A 22,213-nucleotide genomic window follows, 5' to 3' on the forward strand; every position below is an offset into this window, starting at 1 on the left:
TCTCTGTGGATTGTTACCAGCTCTTGACAGAACTGCCTGAAGAGCTCCGTCTGTTCAATGTGGGTGTCAAAGAGCTGGCGGTCAAAGCCAGAGATGGGTGGGCTTTGGGCATAGTGCTGAGGGGGCCTGAAGGAGGACTGGGAACATGGGTTTGGTTGCCTCATTTCCTGCCTTTGGTTAATAACATCCGAGTGATCTGACAGAGAAGAAGAATGAAGGTATGATGGTATGGAGAGAAGGTCAGCTTCTTCTGCGTGCCTCTGCAGTGATGAAAAGTGGTGTTGCTGCGAGGGGCCGGGCACCTCCACATCTTCGTCAGCTTGAAACAGAAACAGAAAACACCGGATTATTTACATGAATGTTTTCTTCTGACAATCTCTATTTCAATAAATTCAGGAGAAGCAAGCATTCAACTTGGACTTTTGCTAAAATGCAGAAAGAGTTTTTTTAAGGAATAGACTATGGGGTTGATTCCTTGAAAAAGAATTTCTTGTGTAATGTAAATGTCCATTTACAAAACGCATTTTGCTTAGCATCCCTCTAAGATGACTGCTTTGAAGTCACTAGGTGGAAGGTCAACTATAGATTTTTCTTTGGGGCACAAAATGCCAACAAAAAAACTGAAATTATGCACTTCCTGAGATAAGAGGAGAGTTAACGGTAGACTTTCAAGTGTACACAACCACCACCATGACTGTTGCTTTATCAATCTAATCACATACTGATTTTATATTAAGAGTTTCCAAAGTCATTTCATTCAGCAGCAGGAATTGCAGAGAATCATTTCTTGTGAGGAGTCATCCACCATTAAGTAATCTTTGTCAATTTGTAAGGGACTAGTAATCCCAAAGCAGTCCATAGCTCGGTGGCTGGGCTCTAGCTTGCAAAAAGGTCCCAGGTACCATCCAATAAAGGATCTCAGTGGCAAGGAAAGGGGAGACCCCTGTCAGAATCTTGGAGAGCCAATGGCAGCTGAAGAAGACAATACTGGAAAGATACCACTAGGCAGCTTCATGCAATGGCACAAGCCACTGTGGGTGTGTAGTAGGGATAGTCAGTGTGGTGCCCTTCCAGATATTGCCCAAGCCAACATGGCCAATCCTAAGGGATGCTGGGATTTGGAGTCTAGCAACATCTAGAAGGCATCACACTGATATCCTCTACCCATTCCCTTGGTTCACAGGAAGCAGCTCTCAAGTGGTAACACCACATTTCCAGTTTCTGCACACACCAAAGCTCTTCCTTATCAGGGACAAGAAGCTTCACCACTGTAAAAAGTGATTTAGTGCAGTTTTTGCATGCTTTTCCTTTTTATCAAATATAATCCAGAAGAGGAAGTTTAACACTAGTACAGAATAATAAAGCCAACAAATAGGAGATTGGCCATATCTCACTGGATGTTTTATGGCAAGAATTTCTGTTGGAGTGGCTAGCATTTAGAACTGCTGGTGGTCCGGTCTAAGACTAAGCATGAGGCAATGGGTCATAGACCTCTCCCACTACTTAATTATATTTGCTGTGTGGCTAGCTGAGCCTTATAAGCTTAGACCATAGTGCTGCCTGTTGAACAGGGAAAACTACAGAAGACCTTGATGATAAGTGCAGCCTATGCACTTACGGAACTTTCTTCAGGTTTAGTCTACTAGATCAAAAGCTGCAAGCCAGAAGCATACTGCCAGTCTCTTGTTTCCACAAGAGCAATGAAAAATAGTTCTTACCCTACATTTGTAAAGGCTGTCCTGAATATCACGAATACCTGGTAAGATGTTAAAATGGACAAAACCCAAGCATCATTTTGTATATACAAGTGCCAGGGCTAGATCACATAATCACAAATGTGGAAATTCTTGATAGGAGATGAAGTACTGTATGACTCAAGTACACACATTTGCACGCTGTAAGATTGGTGTTGGCAATCCCTTGATCATGATACATGGGTGGAAAGATCAATGGCATTGCCCATACAAATTGCCCATGGATATGCCAACTCCATATGCTACTATCTTTGCGCAGTGTAGAAATATCCACATTTATGAGCTTGTGAACCCATCTAGTGACCCATATTTTGGATTTATTAAGGATGAAGATTTGGTTCAAACGTTTGGTCTTCCCTTTCCCTCCGTCAATGTGTGCACACAACCTTCCAAGCATCTTCACATTTGCCATTCCACAGACCACGGGCACTGACAATACCTATCCCTTTTTTCCTAACTTGACCGAAGTAGCACAGCTCATGCTAGTTCATTCAAGGTGCAGCTCCCTACAATCTATTCCTAACCCAAGGCTGAAGGAGGAAATAGGGTGGAGAGAACCAAAGCGCAACAGGAAACGCCAACCAGAGATAACAATTTCGCTAGCAGGGCAGGGCTGACCTTTCGTGCAATACATACAGTTCTTTGGTCAGAACTGATCTGTTCAGCAGGGGACCAGGGGGGAGGTAATACTTACAGCTGGTTGATGGGCTGTCAACCACGTCCAGATCCGCTCTCCGGAAGCCGTGCATCTGGCGTGACGAATGCAGCGTCGACTCGATGGCTCTCTCGTGGGCGGTCAGGACAATGGCCGAGGGCCTCCCCGGGCTGCTGGGACTGGAGAGGGACCTCTGCATGTATGCCAGTTTGTCTTTGGTCCTTCTCTTCATGTCGTCCCACCTGTGCTTAATATCTTTCACAGACCTGGGGACCTGGCTCACCGATGTGATTTTCCTGGCTATACTTTCCCAGATCTTGTCCCTGTCTGCGTGGGATAGACGTATCGTCTCCCTTCCAAACAGCCTGGCTTCGTTCCGAGTCACTTCCGTGACCAGAATGTCCAGCTCCTCCCTGGAGAACTTGGGCTTCCTCTTTCGTTCTGTCATGTTCCTTGAGTTCAATATCCCACAAAGCACAAATGGGTAAAAGGAAATCAATGTGAAGCACCCAAACCATTACAAGCAAGATACACGACCAATTGCACATTCACTCCCAGCTTGCCAAGGTTTCTCTCCTCTCTTCGCAAAAAGCTTTCCATTTCCCACCACTAAATGGAGAAAGTGCCAGAAAGTGGGGGCTTTTTTTGGGGGGGGGAAGAATTCATACACAAGTACCATGTTCTTTTTTTTTTAATGTAATCTTTCCACTTAAAACAGGTATTTGGAGGTTCTGTTCAATCATTCTTCCAAAAGAAAATATATATATAGCACATATTCTTTGATACAGAACAAATTACATGGATTTACTTCTTTAAAAGAGGTCATTGAGTCCAGCAATCCGATTGTGACTCAAGAACCTTTAAAATGGGTATTACTACGTTTCTCTCAATTAATTCCCCCCTTTCTGTATTTGCTGAAGATATCATCAGTGGATTTTAATCAGTAAAAGCGACTGAGACAAAGCAGAAACAAATGAAGAGTGGGATACTAAGAAGAACCAAACCTACAACTTGGCTTGGGAGAAGGGACTGGGAAAACAGTAGACAACTTTGTGAGAGCTCCTGAAGAAAGCATTCCCTCTATACACACACACACACACACACACACACGTACCCTAAAACGTTTTGCAAGATTTTTGTTGCAGGCTGACACCAGAACTTCCACCAGCTATCTCAGGACCATCTCACACTACAAATTTAGCAGGTACCCATGATATTTCTGCTATATCCTATTACCTTGCACGCTACATATGTACCTTTATTCCCTCCATGGAGACTCCATTGAGACCTCCCATCCATGCATACATGGCAAATACTCAGCAAAACAAACAAGCAAAACCTCCTCCATGTTTTGGAGTGTAAGGTGATCATCGCATACAAAAGCGGAAAGAATAGGATAAACACACATGAATTATTCATACAATCCGTATGTTTTGGCTCTAGTGGCCTTGGGTAACTTGCTATGCTCTATTTGGTCTAAAGAACAACTTTTATGCATGTTGTTGAATCTAAATCTCAGCTATAACCATTTGTTTTAAAGGAAACTGAAATCACACTGCACTCCTAAACCTCGTTATTCAGAAGCACATTGTGCAGAGTTCAATGGGGATTGCTCCCTAGTGCTTAGGACTGCAGCCTCAGTCTGGTTATTAAATTTTTTCTTAAACTATGTATTTCTTTAAAATATATCTGAACTGCAACAGAAATCATGGGAAGGGCAGGGGGCACCCGGCCCTCTTAGCTTCTGTTTTTAAAAGGGCCCTGTATGTTATGTCAGAGCTATCTTTTCCACTTATTTTATGGTTTCAGCACTCTGGATCACCCTTGCACAGTGCAAGCCATAAAATAACTGTTCTATTTATTTTTAAAATTCCGTATACCCTTCTCCCCACTTCCTGCAAAACGAGTTGCTTAAAGCAGCTTACAAACATAAAAGCAGCAACAATCCAATCGTTTAAATACAAATTACCAAGCTAAAATATAACAGCAAAAATAAAGAACAGAAAGATACACGATTAGCCACCACTGTCTCGTATCTGAGCAATTCTTAGGAAGAGAACCATCTCAAATGGTGGAGCTCCGTGCGGTGATCACTAAAATACTGCAACCTGGTCTGATGCTGAAAGACAGTGGGTGGCCTTCTTGTTCACCTTTGCTAGTGCAAAAGAAGCACACTGCACTTCTCCACCCTCAATCAGAGCTGCTCAGCTGCGGAGAATATGAGCGCCCTCTCTCCCGTCTCAGTGGAGATTCCACTTTCTGTATGTCCAATCTCTCCTTCCATATCTTTGGTGGTAGAAGCATCCCCAAAAGGAAAGAGAAGAAAGTACAGCCAGCTACAACAGGAGAACATCTGAGAGCACGAAAGTGACGGGGCAGCAAGCTAAGAAGGTGGGTCAAAGTGCCTTCACACTCTGTAGCGAAGCTCAGACAACACTGATGCGTATGACACTTAAATGAGTTTGCACATATGGATTTTAAAATACCAGGCTGATTTTTGAAGCAAGGTGCAGGTGGCGCCCTGACTTCTCCTGTCTTCTAGAGGACATGGTCACCTCGACCGTCCAACACCTAGGCCTGCCACCTGGAGCTGCCGAAGGGTATTAGCATTATGACATCTTTTTCAGCTGAAAAATCAACTCTAATAAATGCTCTTCACTTCTCTGCTTCGTCAATACACTCTACTATCCTTGAGTGTTTTACAGTTTTCCTTTCTGTGTCATCTGCAAATTGAATGAGCAGAACACTAGGATAAAGGAATTCCCTTAGAAAATGTACAAGACAGCTTCTTATCGGCTTAACTGCCCTATTTAGAGTTCCATCCATCCAACCATCTGTTCTTTTCTTTTTAAGTTTAAGAGCAAGAGATCCACCAGGAGCAAATTACAGGACAATCAAAACAGGAAGCAACACCTAATTAGCTGGCAGTATTCATGGCCAGGAACCATTAGCGTAAATGGTTGTTGGGTAGGCCTTTTTTTCTGAAAAAATAATAATAATTTAAAAAAGCTTTCAAGGAGAACAGGGAACAAGTTTTACAACAGCAGCACATAAAACCACCATGTACAAAAATAATCTTTGGAATGGGGTAGAGTAATAGCTCAATGGTAGAACAAGGACCACGGTTCAATCTCCAGGTAGGGCTGGAAGAGCTGCTGACTAGAGAGCTGCTGCTATAGATTATGAATTCTGCAAGCAATTCACCACCTATAGCAGGGGTGGGGAACCTGATGTGGTCAACGAGCCAAACCCTTATTACCCCTACCCCTTGCAGGTCATATTTGACATGTGGGTAGGGCTGCTCACCTGTCCAAGTTCTTTTATATTGTAATTTTATGTTATGAACCACCCTGAGATCTACAGGGCATTATACGTCTGTTACTACTATTAATAATAATTTTATTTGTTGCAATTTCCTGCATTGCAGGGAGTTGGACTAGATGTCCCTTCCAGCTCTGCAGTTCTGTGATCCCCGGATGTCACAGTGATGCACTATAAGCACCCAATATTAATCACATGGCACTTGATGTTGGGAGACTGGGTGTGGGGATAAATGAGAGCATAAGATCAACAAAGACCCATCTAGTCCAGTGGCCAACCAGCTGCCCAAGAGGCTGCCCAAGAGGCACAATGAGGACAGAATATGATGGACACAATGAGGCCACAATGAGGACAAGAGTGTCTATTTTGGCGGGAGGGGTGTAGAAAAGTAGGGGGAAATGGAATGGAGTTACCCAGAAAAAGGTAAGGCTGGGTAGGACAAAAGCACTCCACACTGCAGCACTGTGTTATGGCTACTGTTTGTAATGCTCATATAACATCTAAATGGCTTGCCCTTTTCTTTTCCGCAAGTATATAATCAACCTGTTAAATTCCCAGCTGGATTGCTTTGCGCAGCTAGGTTAATAATTCTTTGGCCTCATTTAGATTCACCTATAACACAATTAAGTCGCAAACTAACCAAAGTATAGAAGGGGAAAACACAATATATGCCTGTATTTAAAAAGAAAGGAAAATTCAACACCATTATTAGTGTCTTCAAAGTGTTTTAAGTTCTGTTGCTATAGAGCCAAGTTTGTAAGTAGCACAGACAAACATAAACACACACACACACACACACCTGTCTCTCTCAAAAGCTGTCCTTTAGGGAATGAGAAAGCAGGAACACCTTAAAATAGGTTAACCTGTTCTGTGCTCCATGAGCAGAGTGGAAAAGGAATTTAAAATGCAACAGGAACAAACAGATCACAACTGTCAGTGACAGGCAATAAGAAAAAAAATACAGTGGTACCTCGGGTTACATACGCTTCAGGTTACATACGCTTCAGGTTACAGACTCCGCTAACCCAGAAATAGTGCTTCAGGTTAAGAACTTTGGTTCAGGATGAGAACAGAAATCGTGCTCTGGCGGCATGGCAGCAGTGGGAGGCCCCATTAGCTAAAGTGGTGCTTCAGGTTAAGAAAAGTTTCAGGCTAAGTACGGACCTCCGGAACGAATTAAGTACTTAACCCGAGGTACCACTGTATTGTGGGTGTTCCTAGCTTTGCAGATGTACCAAACACACTAATGAATTCTATTTCTCCAATCGTGCCTTTATAACCAACGAAGAAGACAACAAATTTCAATAAATAAGCAAGTCCAAACAAGATGGCTTAGGGAGAATTTCCTTTTTCTTGATTTGCCAACAACCCCCGGAAACCAACAATTTTTGTTAAAAACACAGAAAAGCGAATAATAAAGAAGCAATGAGCCACTTTGGGAGGAGTCAATGTTGATCCAAGTTCTTCTGTTTGCTGCAAATGTAGCCTGATGACTCAAATGCCGAAGCAGATCAGAAAACGGAAATGTGTGTCTCTTGCCAGAATGCGGAGTGATAAAATCAGAAAGCAAAAGCTTCAGGCAGGCAGCAGTCATTTCCAAAGCACTAACCACAAAGAATGTAAGTAACATGCAGCCTTCCTCCCCTAGGGCTTAAATCCCATGGGAGGAAGTAGGAGGTGAAATAGAGAAGAACTAGACTCACCTCATCCAGTTTGATGTAGTCTCATCGGTCCCATCTATGGATTTGTAGCGGTTGTTCTTATCAACAATCTGGAGAGAGAGGAAAGGTGAGGGAGGAGGATACACAACCAGAAGAAAGATACGTAGCAATTTACTTTCAATTCTAAGCATCTCAATTCTAAGTTATCTCTTGGGCAGTATTACCATTTAGCTTGGGAGAGAACTGGGAGACAGTCTACAGAAGAACTGTTTGCTTCCAAGGGACTCATGCTTCAACAGTAAAAATCTTGCTCTAGACTTTTAGTACAGTCGTACCTTGGAAGTCGAATGGAATCTGTTCCGGAAGTCCAAAACGTTTGAAAACCAAATCGTGGCTTCTGATTGGCTGCAGGAAGCTCCTGTAGCCAGTGAGAAGCCCTGTTGGACATTCGGCTTCCAAAAATAGTTTGCAAACCAGAACAATTACTTCTGGGTTTGCAACATTCGGGAAGATCTCCCTGAGCTGCTCTTTGGGGCTTGGGGGGGTGGGAACCGGGTCCGTCCCCCCCCAGCCCCAAAGAGCAGCGGACAGGCTGCTCCCTGAGCTGGGGGGGCGGAATAATATTTTCCCCCTTGATTTCCTGCTCTGAAAACTAGGTGTGCCCTATGGTCAGGTGCACCTTATGGAGCGAAAAATACAGTAAGTTGTGAAAAGCAAGGTAAAGCTGTATTCCATTCTAGTCTGCACTTTAAGCATGGCTGCAAGCAGGAAGTGCTCCTTTTGTGACTGAGCCATGGGAGCATATTTTCTTAACTCAAGTTTTGAAGAACTGAACTCAATAGTTCCTCCACAGCCACACCACTGAGATACTTACCAGCCAAGAGAAGAATCCTGCAGATTTGTCCTGACTGGAGAGCTTCCCTTCATACGGTCCAAAAATACGACCTTTTGGGATAACTTCGTTCACACAGCGCACATCCCGCTCTCCACTGGGCTCTTTCACCACTTCCATGCCAGGTGGAACAGTCATAGCAGCTCGGTCAGGGATGCCAATGGGGACTGGAGCATCTGAGACGAAGACGGGAGGGCCATGGTTTGGACATTCATCCACAAAATACTCCTGGCAGGACTCACAGACTGTAGGGCAAGAGGAAAGAAGATTTTACTCTGGGCCATGGAATACTGTCAAAGAGATGCAACTATTTTTCGTAGGTTCTGATGGTCACATCAAACTTGTTGGCAAGGTAGAACTTCTCATCAAAATTCTAAGCTTTGGGAAGTTTCGCAGACTGCTTTGTGAAAGCAGTTCCCAGCCTTGAAGAACCTATGCTGTCCAGAGCCTTGGGAAGAGCCGAGTGCGCAGTCCCTGACTGTCCCTGTCCTTGACAGCTGGCAAAGTAATTTTAGCTCAGCCCTGATGTTAACATAGAAAAGTACAGCCATAACTTGGAAGCCGAACACCTTGGCTCCCAAACAAATCGGCTCCCGAACGATCGAAACCTGGAAGTGAGTGTTCCAGTTTTCGAACGATTTTCAGAAGCCAAATGTCCAGTGCGGCTTCTGTGGCCAATCGGAAGCTGCGCTTTGGTTTTCAAACGGTCAAATGGACTCCCGGAACGCATTCTGTTCGAAAACCAAGGTACCACTGAAAAGGCTTTCCTAGAAGGCATAATTCACAGAATCATGCAGAATCATCTTCTAATCCACCCAGTGTTGCAAAGCAGCATTTATCATTTTTGCCCATAAATTGACGTCTGTAATCCAGACCAAATTCATCTGCTTGGGCCTTCAGCTGTAGCCAACACCAGAGAGACACCGCTGTGAGGCTGAGCTGCATCAGCTCTCCTTACCAAGAGTTGGGGCAGAGAGAGGGGAGCACACCTTCATCTGTGGCTGCCTGCAGGGGCCCCTGACGCCAGAAGACTTTGTAAAACGTGGCACTTGCTGCTTGCTGGACGAGGTAATGCATTCCCCATAGCCTTTCCTTTCCAGGAGCAGATACACATAACCACTTCCTAGGTAACATTTCCTTTAAAACTTCCTGCATTGCAGTTCATCGTAGTGTAGAGGCCCACAGCCGACTTAACACAATCCTGCAACTGCTCAGAAATCCATGCCGGTGAGCAGGGGAGATGGCAGAGGGTATGGTAACCCTTGGCCCCAAGTCTCTGGCTTTCAATACCGTTAGAATTTCCCCGGGGGTAATTTTTTAATGGTTGCCACAATTAGAGAGACGGAATCTAGGGTGAAATGGACACCGTCTGTTAGAGGGGGGATTTATTTCCCTTTGAGAGGATTCGTTATGCTTCTCCTCCCAGATGTAGGTGGGCAAAATATAGTCAGCCAAGGTAAAGGTAAAGGTACCCCTGACCATTAGGTCCAGTCGTGGCCGACTCTGGGGTTGCGGCACTCATCTCGCTTTAATGGCCGAGGGGGCCAGCGTATAGCTTCCAGGTCATGTGGCCAGCATGACTAAGCCGCTTCTGGCGAACCAGAGCAGTGCACGGAAACACCGTTTACCTTCCCGACAGGGCGGTACCTATTTATCTACTTGCACTTTGACGTGCTTTTGAACTGCTAGGTTGGCAGGAGCAGGGACTGAGCAACAGGAGCTCACCCCGTCGCGGGGATTTGAACCGCCGACCTTCTGATCGGCAAGTCCTAGGCTCTGTGGTTTAACCCACAGCGCCACCCGCGTCCCATAGTCAGCCAAACTGACCATCAACCAAGCCAATGTCACCTCACTTCCTCTAAGCATAAAAGTCAGAGTACAAATGATAAGCGGGGAGGGAGAGGTATAATTTCAGAGAAATGGGTTAAGTGAAGGGGATGGTGATTTCTTAATAGTAAGAGCAGTTTAACAATGGGACCAATTGCCTGGGAGAGGGGTGAGCTCTCCCTTGCTGCATTTGCAGCCATTTGCTCTGGATTTCCTGCGTCAAGCAGGGAGCTGGACCACAATAAGATCCCCTCCAAATATATGAGTCTGTGAAATTAAGACTAGTAAATACTTCTCTGGCAGGGTGAATGAACCCTCTTGCTTTTCATTATTCAGCCAGAATGGACTACAGATTTCAGGCACTGGAAATGTACACATTGAAAGCAAAAGCAAAAATAACAAGTAACCGAAGTTTCGCAGCATCCCTGCCAAGGATCCACCATGACATCCCCCGAGAAACTGTGATGTTGGGAACAGGACCAAGAATAGAGCTCTTCTGCAAATTAAAATAAAAGCTAGCTACATTATTGAGTTATGTCCTTCCTGATAAAGTATATTTAGCTCCTTCACGGTTGGGCTCTGCTGTTCCCTAGAAAGATTAAGAGCATATTTCTATTCATGTTGGCTAGTGTTACATGGAGCAGAGGACAGGAGGCATTTCTCTGCTGTGCAACACAAATCTTCTATATGAAACAAAACGGTATTGTTCTGCTGCCCGGTTGTTTGCCATCCTATACCTCTTTGGGAGGAAAGGTGGGATAGAAATTTAATTTGAAATAAATAAATAAGATCTGAGGATTATGCCAGACAAACTAGGGCACAAAGGAGGCGGGATTCTTTTCTCTGGTATCTGAATCTATGCCGGTGTGTCTGCCTATCAATGGTTCTGCTCAATCTCCATTCTGGAACCTCTGACCGCTAGCCTTATTTACATGTCAGCTGATGCCAAGGACCAGTCTGAATCACGGCACATGCCTGCATATGCTGAAAACTGTCTCCAGTACACAAGGAGCACTGAAAAAGAAGGGCTCTCTTAGCTCTTCCGACTCAGCAGGTGGGGTTGCAACAGACAACTTTCTCCCCCTTCTGAAGGCTTAAGGGGGGAAATGATACAACAATTCATTTTGTTCACCAGTGAGATACTTACACCAGAAATCTACTTGCTGAAAACTCTTGGACATGATCAAATCTTGCTTTCCTTTCAGTTTTTTATGCTCTACGTTCACGGACTGGGAGTCAACCTTTCCAGAACTTGATGAGAAAGAAAGAGAACACAAGTGTGAGATACATTTGGGAAGGGGTTGAGAAAAAATGTTTAAGAGAGCAAGTGTATTTCTTAGCAACATCCAGACAAAAAATAAACATCAGCTTTCGGACTCTCCATAGTTAATGCCTCTCTATTGTTTTCTGTATTACTTTACTCAACAGATGTAGTTCTTCTGAAATATACTGGCTTTCTCAGGCTTCTATTGAGCACACCACCAAATCATGTATTAGTAACAATCACTACAGCAAGCAGTTTTTGGGGGGCGGGGTGGGGGAGTAAACACAATGAGTAAATGCTGGCTTTTATGGCAAAGAAAAAACATTGAGGGTGATAAGCTACAAGCATTAAAACATCATGATGATATTAAAAAGAGAAGTTTCAATTTGTAAGCACGTGCTTATTGTGAACTACAGCACTACACCATGCTCCTACAGTCTTAAGCAGAGCGATAAGGATGTGACTGCTCAAATGGTGATCCAGAACGCTGTGTTGCCCTGGGATCCACTGGTTGCACAGTCCTGAAGCATAGAACTGTAGAGTTGGAAATGGACCACACGGGTCATCTAGTCCAACCCCCTGCAAGGCAGGAATTTAGCTGTGTTGTCAGCTCTAATCACAATGCAAACATATTAAAACGCTCTTACTTATAGGTGAAACATGAATTATGTAGGCGTAGTGTTTTTAAAACCGTGTTCCTAGGAAGTTTGACATTTCTCCTGGGGCAAAACCATGATGCACAGGTACAAGGGACTTTTGTGTTTTGGGGTAATGGCCCATTAATTATTTATTTTATAAAATCTATGCACCTCTTGATAGTAAAACAACAACAACAACCCCAAACCACCTCAAAGGGGTCTATATGTGTTTTTTTAAAAAAAAAAAATCAACAATAAATAAATAAATAACAATTTAAAAAAGTCAAAGAACAAAAAACAGATTAAAACATGCATCAACATTCTAAATAAAATGTTTTTAGCAGGCACACAGCCCATGGAAGATGCACAGGTGCTCCTTAGCAAGCATATCAATATGGAAAGGGGTTTCCACAGAGTTGGCTTGAAATCTCCTTACCAGAGTTGCCCATATTCATCTTCCTGGCATGGAGAGCAGGGTTCCGTCTTGATAGTTACCATTTCCCCCAAACAATCGTTCAGTTTTTCACTCATGTTCTGTAAGAAATTCAAAGATGAACAGAAGGGTAAATAGTTCTGTTCACTTTCCAGATTTCCAGGTCCCCTTTCAGGGTTGCCCTTCTCAGGGTGACACTGGATATTTCAACCGAGTTCCCAAACAGTTTCCCAGGCGCTCCTGTTCCATGGCCTGAGGACATATGAAAGGTTCATATGAACCTTTTCTAAGATCTTCCTCCGAGACTCTATTCCAGGTGTCATCAACTTCAGAGGGGAGGCAGTGTTGACCAGAGATAGTGTGATATCCAATGTTAATCCTACTTGCAGCAGACCTAAGACCATTGATTTCAATGGGTCTACTTCAAGTGGAATGATTGTCATCTGGGATTTGTCAGTGGCATCGCCCTGACGGTGAAATATTTCCCCCAACTCAACTTGCACCTAATCTCAGTTTTTAGCCACATGGCAAAGGCAGAAACACCCTCCCATCAGATGTTAAGGAGATAACTAACTATACAACTTTTAGCCCTGTCTCTGGAGGTTTTTAATGTTTGATGTTTTATGGTGGTTGGGGCAATCCAGCCAGGTGGGCAGGGTATAAATAATATAACTATTATCATTATCATCATTATTATCTTGCTCATAATGGGTGATCTGACCTCTGCCTTGGCTTTAATGGACATTTTAATTCTGCTGTAATCTTGTGAGTTTCAACTGAGGTTTTTCAACTGTCATCTATTTTTAAATATTGTAGTTGCCTGCATGGCTTTATGCTGAGACAAGATAAAAAATCCTTTGAAAACAGCAAATAAATGTATTAAAAAACCCTGTCCCTCATGTGCTCTTATATATCAGCGACTCAGCAGGGAGGTACAAAGAAACACAACTTTTGGTAACTCACGATGTTTTATTTTGAAAATACAAACACATGCAAGCATCACTTGAAGAGTTGAACACATATGCTTGCTTCACTTCTGAAAAGGCAACTTTGCAGAGAGACAGGGACTTACTACAATATGCACATTAAATGCGCCATGCTGAAAACAGCTATGAACTCTGCCTTGTTGGTCTGCCCTTAAAAGATATAAAATATCTGCCAATTCAGCTTGTTCTTACATATCATTCTACTTCCAATTTGAAGTTTTACCCTCAATACAATGACATCAGGATGGGAATGGAGTAAGCACAATGCAATAACACATTGGCATCAGTTTCATCTTTTGTTCAGGTACTTTTGAGATTACCTTGAGCAGCATGGGTGACACAGGAGTATGGCCCTTTCCCGTGCCGCTAGGTAATACTGGAAGGCCACAGTCATTGAAAGTTACGGTTGTAGCTCCATCCTGTTTCTATGAATGCAAACACCAGCATGAAATGGTGCAGCAATGTGGATTTGTCCCCTGCAACTGCAGCCTTCAGGTTCTAACACTACTGAGCTGCCTTCTCAAAGAAGCCACAGTGCAAAAGCGCCTCACATGCTTAATAATACTGGATTTCTAACACCATTGCAGTATAGAAACATCTCCTATTTTTAAAATGAAGGAAGCCAATAGCTCTTTTCTATAAAACACCAAAGGTAAAATATTTGCCTCCCTTCCCTCCATTGTGCTTTTTTGGTTAAGTCATTAGTAGATAAAGATCTCATAGTATAACTGATGTTTTTTTAGAGCTGGTAAATCTACATGGTTGGAGCTTCTTTTGGACAGCTTCCTTTGGACAGCTTGCACCAGCACAGGGTCATTTTGACCCACATTCCCCAGTCTAAATTCCTTCTATTATCAAATTGGCCAAAAATAAAATTAAGTAAGTCAGATTCCCATGCTGAATTCTTGAGTGCTATTTTTCTTCTTGCTTGTTCCTTTCCATACGGCAAGAATTTAACTGAAGTGCACACATATGAAGACAAAGCAGCTCTGAAAATTATACCTATCATTCCTCTGTTTTTACAAAAAAGCAGAAAAAGGTACTGTTTAACAAAACTCTCAGCAACTCCTTCATGTCACAGGCACTTGGGAAACCCAAGTTCAAAATCTCACTAAGACATGTAGCTTACTGGGTGGCCTTGAAGAAGGTCCACAGGTCAATAGTAAGAACCCAGTTTTGTGTGCAAAAGATTCAAGGTTCAAACTCTGCCATCTTACAGCATTCAGGAACACAAAGACCAAATTTGATTTTGAAATCGCATGGTACACATTCAGTATACCAGAAAGGACAATTGCCACCAGCTACCCGTGGCTCACTCTGGGACACCCTGTTAAGATGGAGAGTAGGAGACCTTCACTGCTATAAGCAACTCTAACCTGCTGGATAACCTTGCTTAATGCCTGGCTGTATCCTTTACTTTGTATATGCAATGGGTGTTTCTTAGAGGGTGGGGTTATATGCAGATGTGTGCTATAAGTAGTTTTTCAAACTGAAAAAATAAAGAAACTAAAATAAGGTAGGGCTGGAAAAGACTTCTCTTGGAAATCTTGGGACAGCTGCTGCCATTCTGGACCAGATTCAGTATAAGGCAGCTCCTACATTCCTCTCTGTATCTCATAAAAGAGATACACAGCAACCCTTTGATGTAGGAAAGCAGGGAGGACAACCATGCACAATGCCCAGAGCGCCTTGGAGCAAGAGTGGGAAGAAAATGCAGCAAATAGTAAATGTACAAGTGAGGAGCTTGTACAGATTCTCCAAGAAAAGGGCAGATCCTGGGAAAGTCAGCCATATATATCTACACACACACACACACACCTCTTTTTGTAAAGCATATGGGTCCCCCTCCTATGACACTCAGCAACTTGAATCAATCTTGGAATGATTTCCAGTAGCAGCCAGGAATACATCAATAGTTTGCAGAAACACATACTAGTCATGTCACCTTTCCAGCCCAGTAGAGGCCTTCTGGCCTTTAGGACTCTCACACAGACTGAAAAGATGATAAATACTGCTCTGTAGGGAGGTCACAAGAGGCTTTTCTCTTTTCACCCTACCACCAAAAGCACGTCTGTCTTCATGTTATGGTTAATTACTTCAGACAACAATATTTGCCTGTCTGGAGTGTCCAGTACCCATTATTCACGGGGCTCAGGATTTGTTGCAGATGAGTATGACATCCAAGCCACAAGAACTACCCCTAAGTCCTGTGGACAGCAGTTTATTTGAATGCTCCAAGGCAACCCAATATCAAGACATGCAAATATGTATTCACTTGCCACCTGAAATAATAAAATTCACCATTGGCAGCTCAGTTGGTTAGAGTGTGGCACTCATAATGCCAAAATTGAAGGTTTGAACAGCAGCATATTCCTGCATCGCAGCAGGTTGGACTAGATGATCCTCAGGGTCCCTTCCAATTCCAGAATGCTATGATTCTATGAAACGTTTTTAAAAAGAAAAATAACTAAGGAATTCATGCTAGATGCATGAAATGCAATGCGGCAGCAGTGGAAGGAAATAGCGATGTAAAGAAAAAGAAGCATTCTGTGCATGCAATAGCTTCTGGAGGGAGGGGTCTCCTCTGGCATCTTCCATTCCAAACAGCAACGCTTCTTGCGGATACAAGCTTTGGCACAAACAATTCAAGGTAGAAAAGGCTCTTGAAACCCTTCCAAAGGACATTTCGAAACTAGTGAGAACACTGAATACAGCCACACACAAGGTTTCCATTTTAAAAAGCCAAGCCCTCTTCCTCCACCTTGCTCCCCAATGCCTCCGCCGCTGCCAATTCTGGTCTTATCAGAAAACCCTGAATCTGGTGCCAGATTTTAGAGGAGAGATTGCATGAAATGTATTCAAAATAAACCTTCATTGAACTGAAGCAAAGGTAAACTATATTCCAAAAATAGCTATGCAAAGAAAAAACACCTTTTAAAAAGGTAAGCCATACATTTAGTTTACCAAGAACTTAAAAGAATAGTTTATGTAACACCGAAGGTATGGTCTAATACAGGAACAAAGTCTTTCCCGTTACAGTATCTATAAATGTATCTTTTCCGGAAAGGCCTGCCAAACAGTTATGTCCTCCTCTCTCAAGCTCATTTAAAACACTGATGTCTCCATTTCTGCAACTTGTCGAACTTTTGTTAATTATAATTCTTTTTGGTATCATATTCCTGTTTGGGCTGTCATAAATAAATTTATTACGAACAATACATACCTCAAGACCTAAATATTACTCAACAAAAAGGGGTAAATTGCTACTGGAACCTAAAGGGTGTTGAATCATTTTTGCTCGCCACCTTCAAGGAGAAATTATTGCTAGGCCTTGGAGGTGTCAGAGAGAGGTAAACCAGGTGAGGTTAGCCGATGAGTCTCAAACCCTTGGTGTAGTTTTCCACCAGTGTGTCGTGGCACTCTGGGGTGCCTTGAATGGTCAGGGGTGCCGTGGGCAACACTGGCCTCCATCCCTCTTTCCTTCCTCTGATGCCGTCTCACATCTCTGCCTCCCAAACAGCTGTTTGTTGCAGCAGCCCTGGCTACAAGCTCCCCAGGTGAATGGTGCCTCTAGGGCTGGCCAGGGCATGCTGATTGCCAGGAGCTAAGGCAGCCTCGGAGTAAGCAAGCAAGAGGGCAAAGGAGCCCAGCCCCACAGCCCTTGCTGTTGGGAATGGACGGGAAAACAGGAGGTTGGGCAGGCAGGCAGTACACTGGTCTTTCTTGTGCTTGCTGTGTGCAAGGCTTGCCTGGGAGCTAAGTGCCCAGCGCCAAAGAGGAGCCTTTCAGTCATGCAGGCCCAGCAGCACCCGCTGCTGCCAATGCTGCCTTCTAAGGTGAGGAGGGTGCTGGCCTCACAAGGATGGGGGCGTCCTCTTCCCAAGCCCCTGGGGGGGCGGTGTGAGGTGCTCCCCAGCATAAGAACTCCCAATTTCATCAACTCTTCCAGCTACTATAAAAAAGGCTTAAAGGTCAGTCAGTCTCCAATGAGGAACCAACCAGCAATGACGGTGGGGGAGCCTGATGGAAATAGATAGCTTGGTGCCCAACACATTTCTGTTCTAGATTCCCATGTGCAGCTCTATATGACACTTAAAGTGAGTGAACAAATGTTGTTTTCTTTTCTGCTTTTCTCTTAAGCCTTTGCCAGTGCCAAGAACATGAGAGTGATGTGCACCAATCCCAAAAGTATTAATACCAGGCTTGTAAAAATAACATTGGTCGACATGAGCAAGTGCGTCAGTAAAAAGGTGGGGTAACTTTGCAGACTAAGTTACACAAGTTTATTAATTCCAGCTCATGGGTCATATTTCTATTATCACAGACCACAGCAATCAACTGATGAACTAAACTGCACAAACAGTTGCTTATATTTGTTTGTATGTTGCTGGTAGCTAGCAAGGACACCATGTGAGAAGACTGTGACGGGCTGTAACAAAGAGGCACAGAGCATGGCTGATTTCTCTCCTTTTGAAGCCAAACCTGCCATGTGCATCTATAGGAAGAGCAAGGGAGTCCCTCTGGAATGGGGGGAGTGCTAGGATTCTCCTCTACCTAGGCTTCAGGTTGTATATATGTGTAAATAAAGCATATGTCATAAAGACATCCACTGTGCCTCATTTTTCCAAAAGGAAACAGAGACCCTGGTAAGTGTGCCTGGTACCCCTGGAATCTTTTGGGGTGGCGTATAGCACTAACAGAACGTTGGTGTCTTCAGAAAGCTTTGTCAGCCTTCTTGCAGCATTCTTCTGCCTGGCTCATCTGACCGAGATGGGCAGCTTTTGCAGCTACAGGTGTTAATCCAGTTGCAAGTGCTTTATCTAAGCTTCTTGTTTGCTTAACTGGGCACCCTACCTAAAGTCTTGCCATGCACTCAACAGGGAATCAGTGCTGATCATAAATTTCTAGGTTTAACTGAATCTGCTGGTTTTGAACTTACAGAAGTCCTGTCTTACTCAGGTCCTGAGTACCTGAAAATCCAAGCTATTCATAGCTGTTCAATAAGCTGAAGTGCTATGGAGACAGCGGGATAAAGAAGACTAGGTTAATTCTGCAACCATATGATTACATGGGCCTTGAGGCTTGGTGCAAAGCTTCCAATCAAAATAATATTGATGCCTTTTTGCAGTATTTGGTTTAGATCTTATATGGATATACTGTTTTTCAGAATATCCCTCAACTTGTTGCCTTAGCATCATTCATGCAAAACAAAATACCATATTTTTCCGTGTATAAGACTAGGTTTCCCCCCTAAAAAATAATGTCAGAAATGAGGGGGTGTCTTATACACAGATACATCTCCCCCCATTTTCGAAGTCCCTAAAAATAGGGGGCATCTTATACATGGGGGGGGTGTCTTATCGACGAAAAAATATGGTAAAACTGTATTGCAAATATTGGGTTGTATGCATGGCATAACCCCTTGCAAACTTAAAATTGCAATATTGCATAGAGCCAGACACCACTGGTGCAGGACACACACGCACCACCTACCTTCAGGCAATTCTCCCCTCACACTGCAGTTCTCTGCAACACAAGGGATGCTGTTCAGGAGCCCCCTCCCAGTATTGTGTCGTCCTGGAGAGGTAGGCAGATTGGCTGCACAAGCGGCCTTCTACCACTGGACTTAGAGCCATTGTGTCTAAGTGTCTATAGAACTGTTGGTCACACCTTAAGAATGAAGAAAATATTGCTGGGTCACAAGATTGATGTAAATTCCAAGGTGAAGTTAGCTGTAGAATAGCCACGTGATGCTTCTAATGGAGTTAAGAGAATTGAAACAAAAGTTACCCTTTTAAGAATCACTAAGGTGGCGCTGTGGGTTAAACCACAGAGCCTAGGACTTGCCAATCAGATGGTTGGTGGTTCGAATCCTTGCGACGGGGTGAGGTCCCATTGCTCGGTCCCTGCTCCTGCCAACCTAGCAATTCGAAAGCACATCAAAGTGCAAGTAGATAAATAGGTACCGCTCCGGTGGGAAGGTAAAAAGTGTTTCTGTGCGCTGCTCTGGTTCACCAGAAGCAGCTTAGTCATGCTGGCCACATGACCTGGAAGTTATACGCCAGCTCGCTTGGCCAATAAAGCGAGATGAGCGCCACAACCGCAGAGTCGGCCACGACTGGACCTAATGGTTCAGGGGTCCCTTTACCTAAGGATTGATATCAGACAGCAGAGCACAGTAGGGCAAGAAGAAAAGTTGGTTGCAAATAAGCACAATGCACTGTGCCAAACCCCTTCCTCATATCTTAGTATCATATTTATTGAAGCTCCATCATGCTACAAATGCACTGCAGAGTACGTTAGCAATATGATAACTGATGGGAATGCTCCCTGCTCTCAAATCAGTTAAAACAGAGCCTGGAACAGGGTGGAGAAACAACGATCTAAGTCTCCTGCTATACTCCCCCAATTACTTTTGAAGCATTCTACATCTTGCTGTGTTCTCATTTATATCCCACACTTATTTCATGGAACTCAAATGGTCGTGAACACAGAGTTCCCACGTTAGCAATCTACCATGCAGATTGCTGGGACTGGTCAGTCCCAATCCATCAAGAAACCCCAGGGCTGCCTTTGATGCAAAAGCATCAAACAGAAATACAAGTGATTAAATCAATCAGATAAATGACAGTACTAAAAAGTACAGTGATACCTCGGGTTATAGACGCTTCAGGTTACAGATGCTTCAGGTTACAGACTCCGCTAACCCAGAAATAGTACCTCGGGTTAAGAACTCTGCTTCAGGATGAGAACAGAAATTGTGCTCCGGCAGCGTGGCAGCAGCGGGAGGCCCCATTAGCTAAAGTGGTGCTTCAGGTTAAGAACAGTTTCAGGTTAAGAACGGACCTCCGGAACGAATTAAGTACTTAACCCAAGGAACCACTGTATGGGTGACTTTACGAAAACATATTCCAAATAGAGAATATGTTTATGGCTATTCATGCATGCATTTGCAGGCAGCTTTGATCCTGACAGTTGGCTTCCACACAGGGGCCACCATCAAGCCCCTTCGGACCATGCCCTGAGGCCTTCCCATACTGAGCACTTTCAGAGGCCCTTCTTACACATCATGTTTTTATTGCTTGGGAAAAACATTAACAATGCTTTTTTCCTCTGGAATTGAAAAACCTTGCCCCCGGATTTTTCTCATTGCACTTCCTATTTCAACGTAAGTTTTCCACAAGTTCTGAGGTCCCAAATGCATTTGAAATGCCACTGGATTAAAAAAAATAAATGGATTACATGTGAGAATTCAAAAGTTTAAATTAGTTCTAACAACTACACACACCACTTGGAGCTCCTTGGAGGAATAGTGGGATACAGCTGTAATAGCAATCACTGGATGCATTGTAGTAGCAAGTTTTCCACACTTTTCATTACAATACAGGACTCTGCACCAGAAACTGCATGCTATCTCTGGTATACAGAGTTGTGTGTATATTCCCCTACTACTAGCAAAACGATTTATGCTTAACACCAGCAAGTTGTTATAACCCTGTTCAAAGAAAGGTGTCACATCTGAAGCTAAAGGAGATGGTCAAATTTACTGTTTTGTCTGTCAATTTCATAAAAATGCTTCAAAACAGCCATTGCAGTAATTTATAATTATCAGATCTTGCCACCATTCTCTTCTCTTGTAATTGGGGGGGGGGGGGTGTCTCTTAAGCATATGTTTAAAATGCCAAGAAAAGCAGTCAGACTGGTTTAAAACTGGCCAGATGGCAGCTCTCTTGTATATTTATTTTATAGGTAAGTACTGCATGTTGAGTGTAATACATTAAAGCTATCACTATGCTAGTGTTTTCCAGTTCAGACCTGCTCTACATCTTTTCAGAAATTGCCTGCACTGCCTTCTTACCTCACACCTATCTCAGACCTGCAGTTTAGCAAACAAGTACACCTGCCTTGCTCAGTCAGTTTCTTTTTCTGTTCTAAAGTGGTCTAGAATGGTTAATAGGCCTGGGCATCCAAAACAGTTTTGGAGTCCATATCGTTATATTGATTTGACCTGACAATATATCACAAACCAAGATGTGTGTTAGGGCTGGGTAATATATTGTCCAAAACTGGTTTGAAGTCCATATCATGATATCAGTTTCATAATTTTTGACCTGGCAATATATTGTGAATCATGCAAAAATCACAATGTGGGGGAAACTGTGAAACTACCCAATGCCTCTAACATACGGTAGCTCTATTTTTATTTCAGACATCATGATATATTGGTATATTGTGGTGTTTAAAGGTAAAGGTACCCCTGCCCGTACGGGCCAGTCTTGACAGACTCTGGGGTTGTGCGCCCATCTCACTTAAGAGGCCAGGGGCCAGCGCTGTCCGGAGACACTTCCGGGTCACGTGGCCAGCGTGACATCGCTGCTCTGGCCAGAGCCAGAGCCAGAGCCAGAGCCGCACACGGAAACGCCGTTTACCTTCCCGCTGGTAAGCGGTCCCTATTTATCTACTTGCACCCGGAGGTGCTTTCGAACTACTAGGTTGGCAGGCGCTGGGACCGAGCAGCGGGAGCGCACCCCGCCGCAGGGATTCGAACCGCCGACCTTTCGATCGGCAAGTCCTAGGCGCTGAGGCTTTAACCCACAGCGCCACCTGCGTCCCACATTGTGGTGTTTAGCTGGTAGTATATCATGATGAAAACAGATATCACCCAGCCCTAAGTTAAAGACACATCTGGAGACACTATGTAATTGTTACTGAATTAAGTGGAAAAAGTAAAGTAAGCAATAGCAAAAGTGTATTTATGTAGGATTTAAATAGCCAACACTTC

General features: G+C 43.7%; 1 protein-coding gene across 1 annotated transcript in view; it reads right to left on the reverse strand.

Annotated features, from left to right (window-relative positions):
• PRDM11 (PR/SET domain 11) overlaps window positions 1–22,213 on the reverse strand; it is a 53,019-nt gene that overhangs the window by 25,059 nt on the left and 5,747 nt on the right. Inside the window, 4 exon segments of the mRNA XM_079996091.1 lie at window positions 7,434–7,501; window positions 8,266–8,528; window positions 11,258–11,361; window positions 12,449–12,546. Of these exon segments, the coding sequence (XP_079852217.1) occupies window positions 7,434–7,501; window positions 8,266–8,528; window positions 11,258–11,361; window positions 12,449–12,543 (530 nt within the window). The 5' untranslated portion in view covers window positions 12,544–12,546.

This window comes from Podarcis cretensis, assembly GCF_951804945.1.
Source record: "Podarcis cretensis genome assembly, chromosome: 1".
NCBI classification, from domain to species: domain Eukaryota; kingdom Metazoa; phylum Chordata; class Lepidosauria; order Squamata; family Lacertidae; genus Podarcis; species Podarcis cretensis.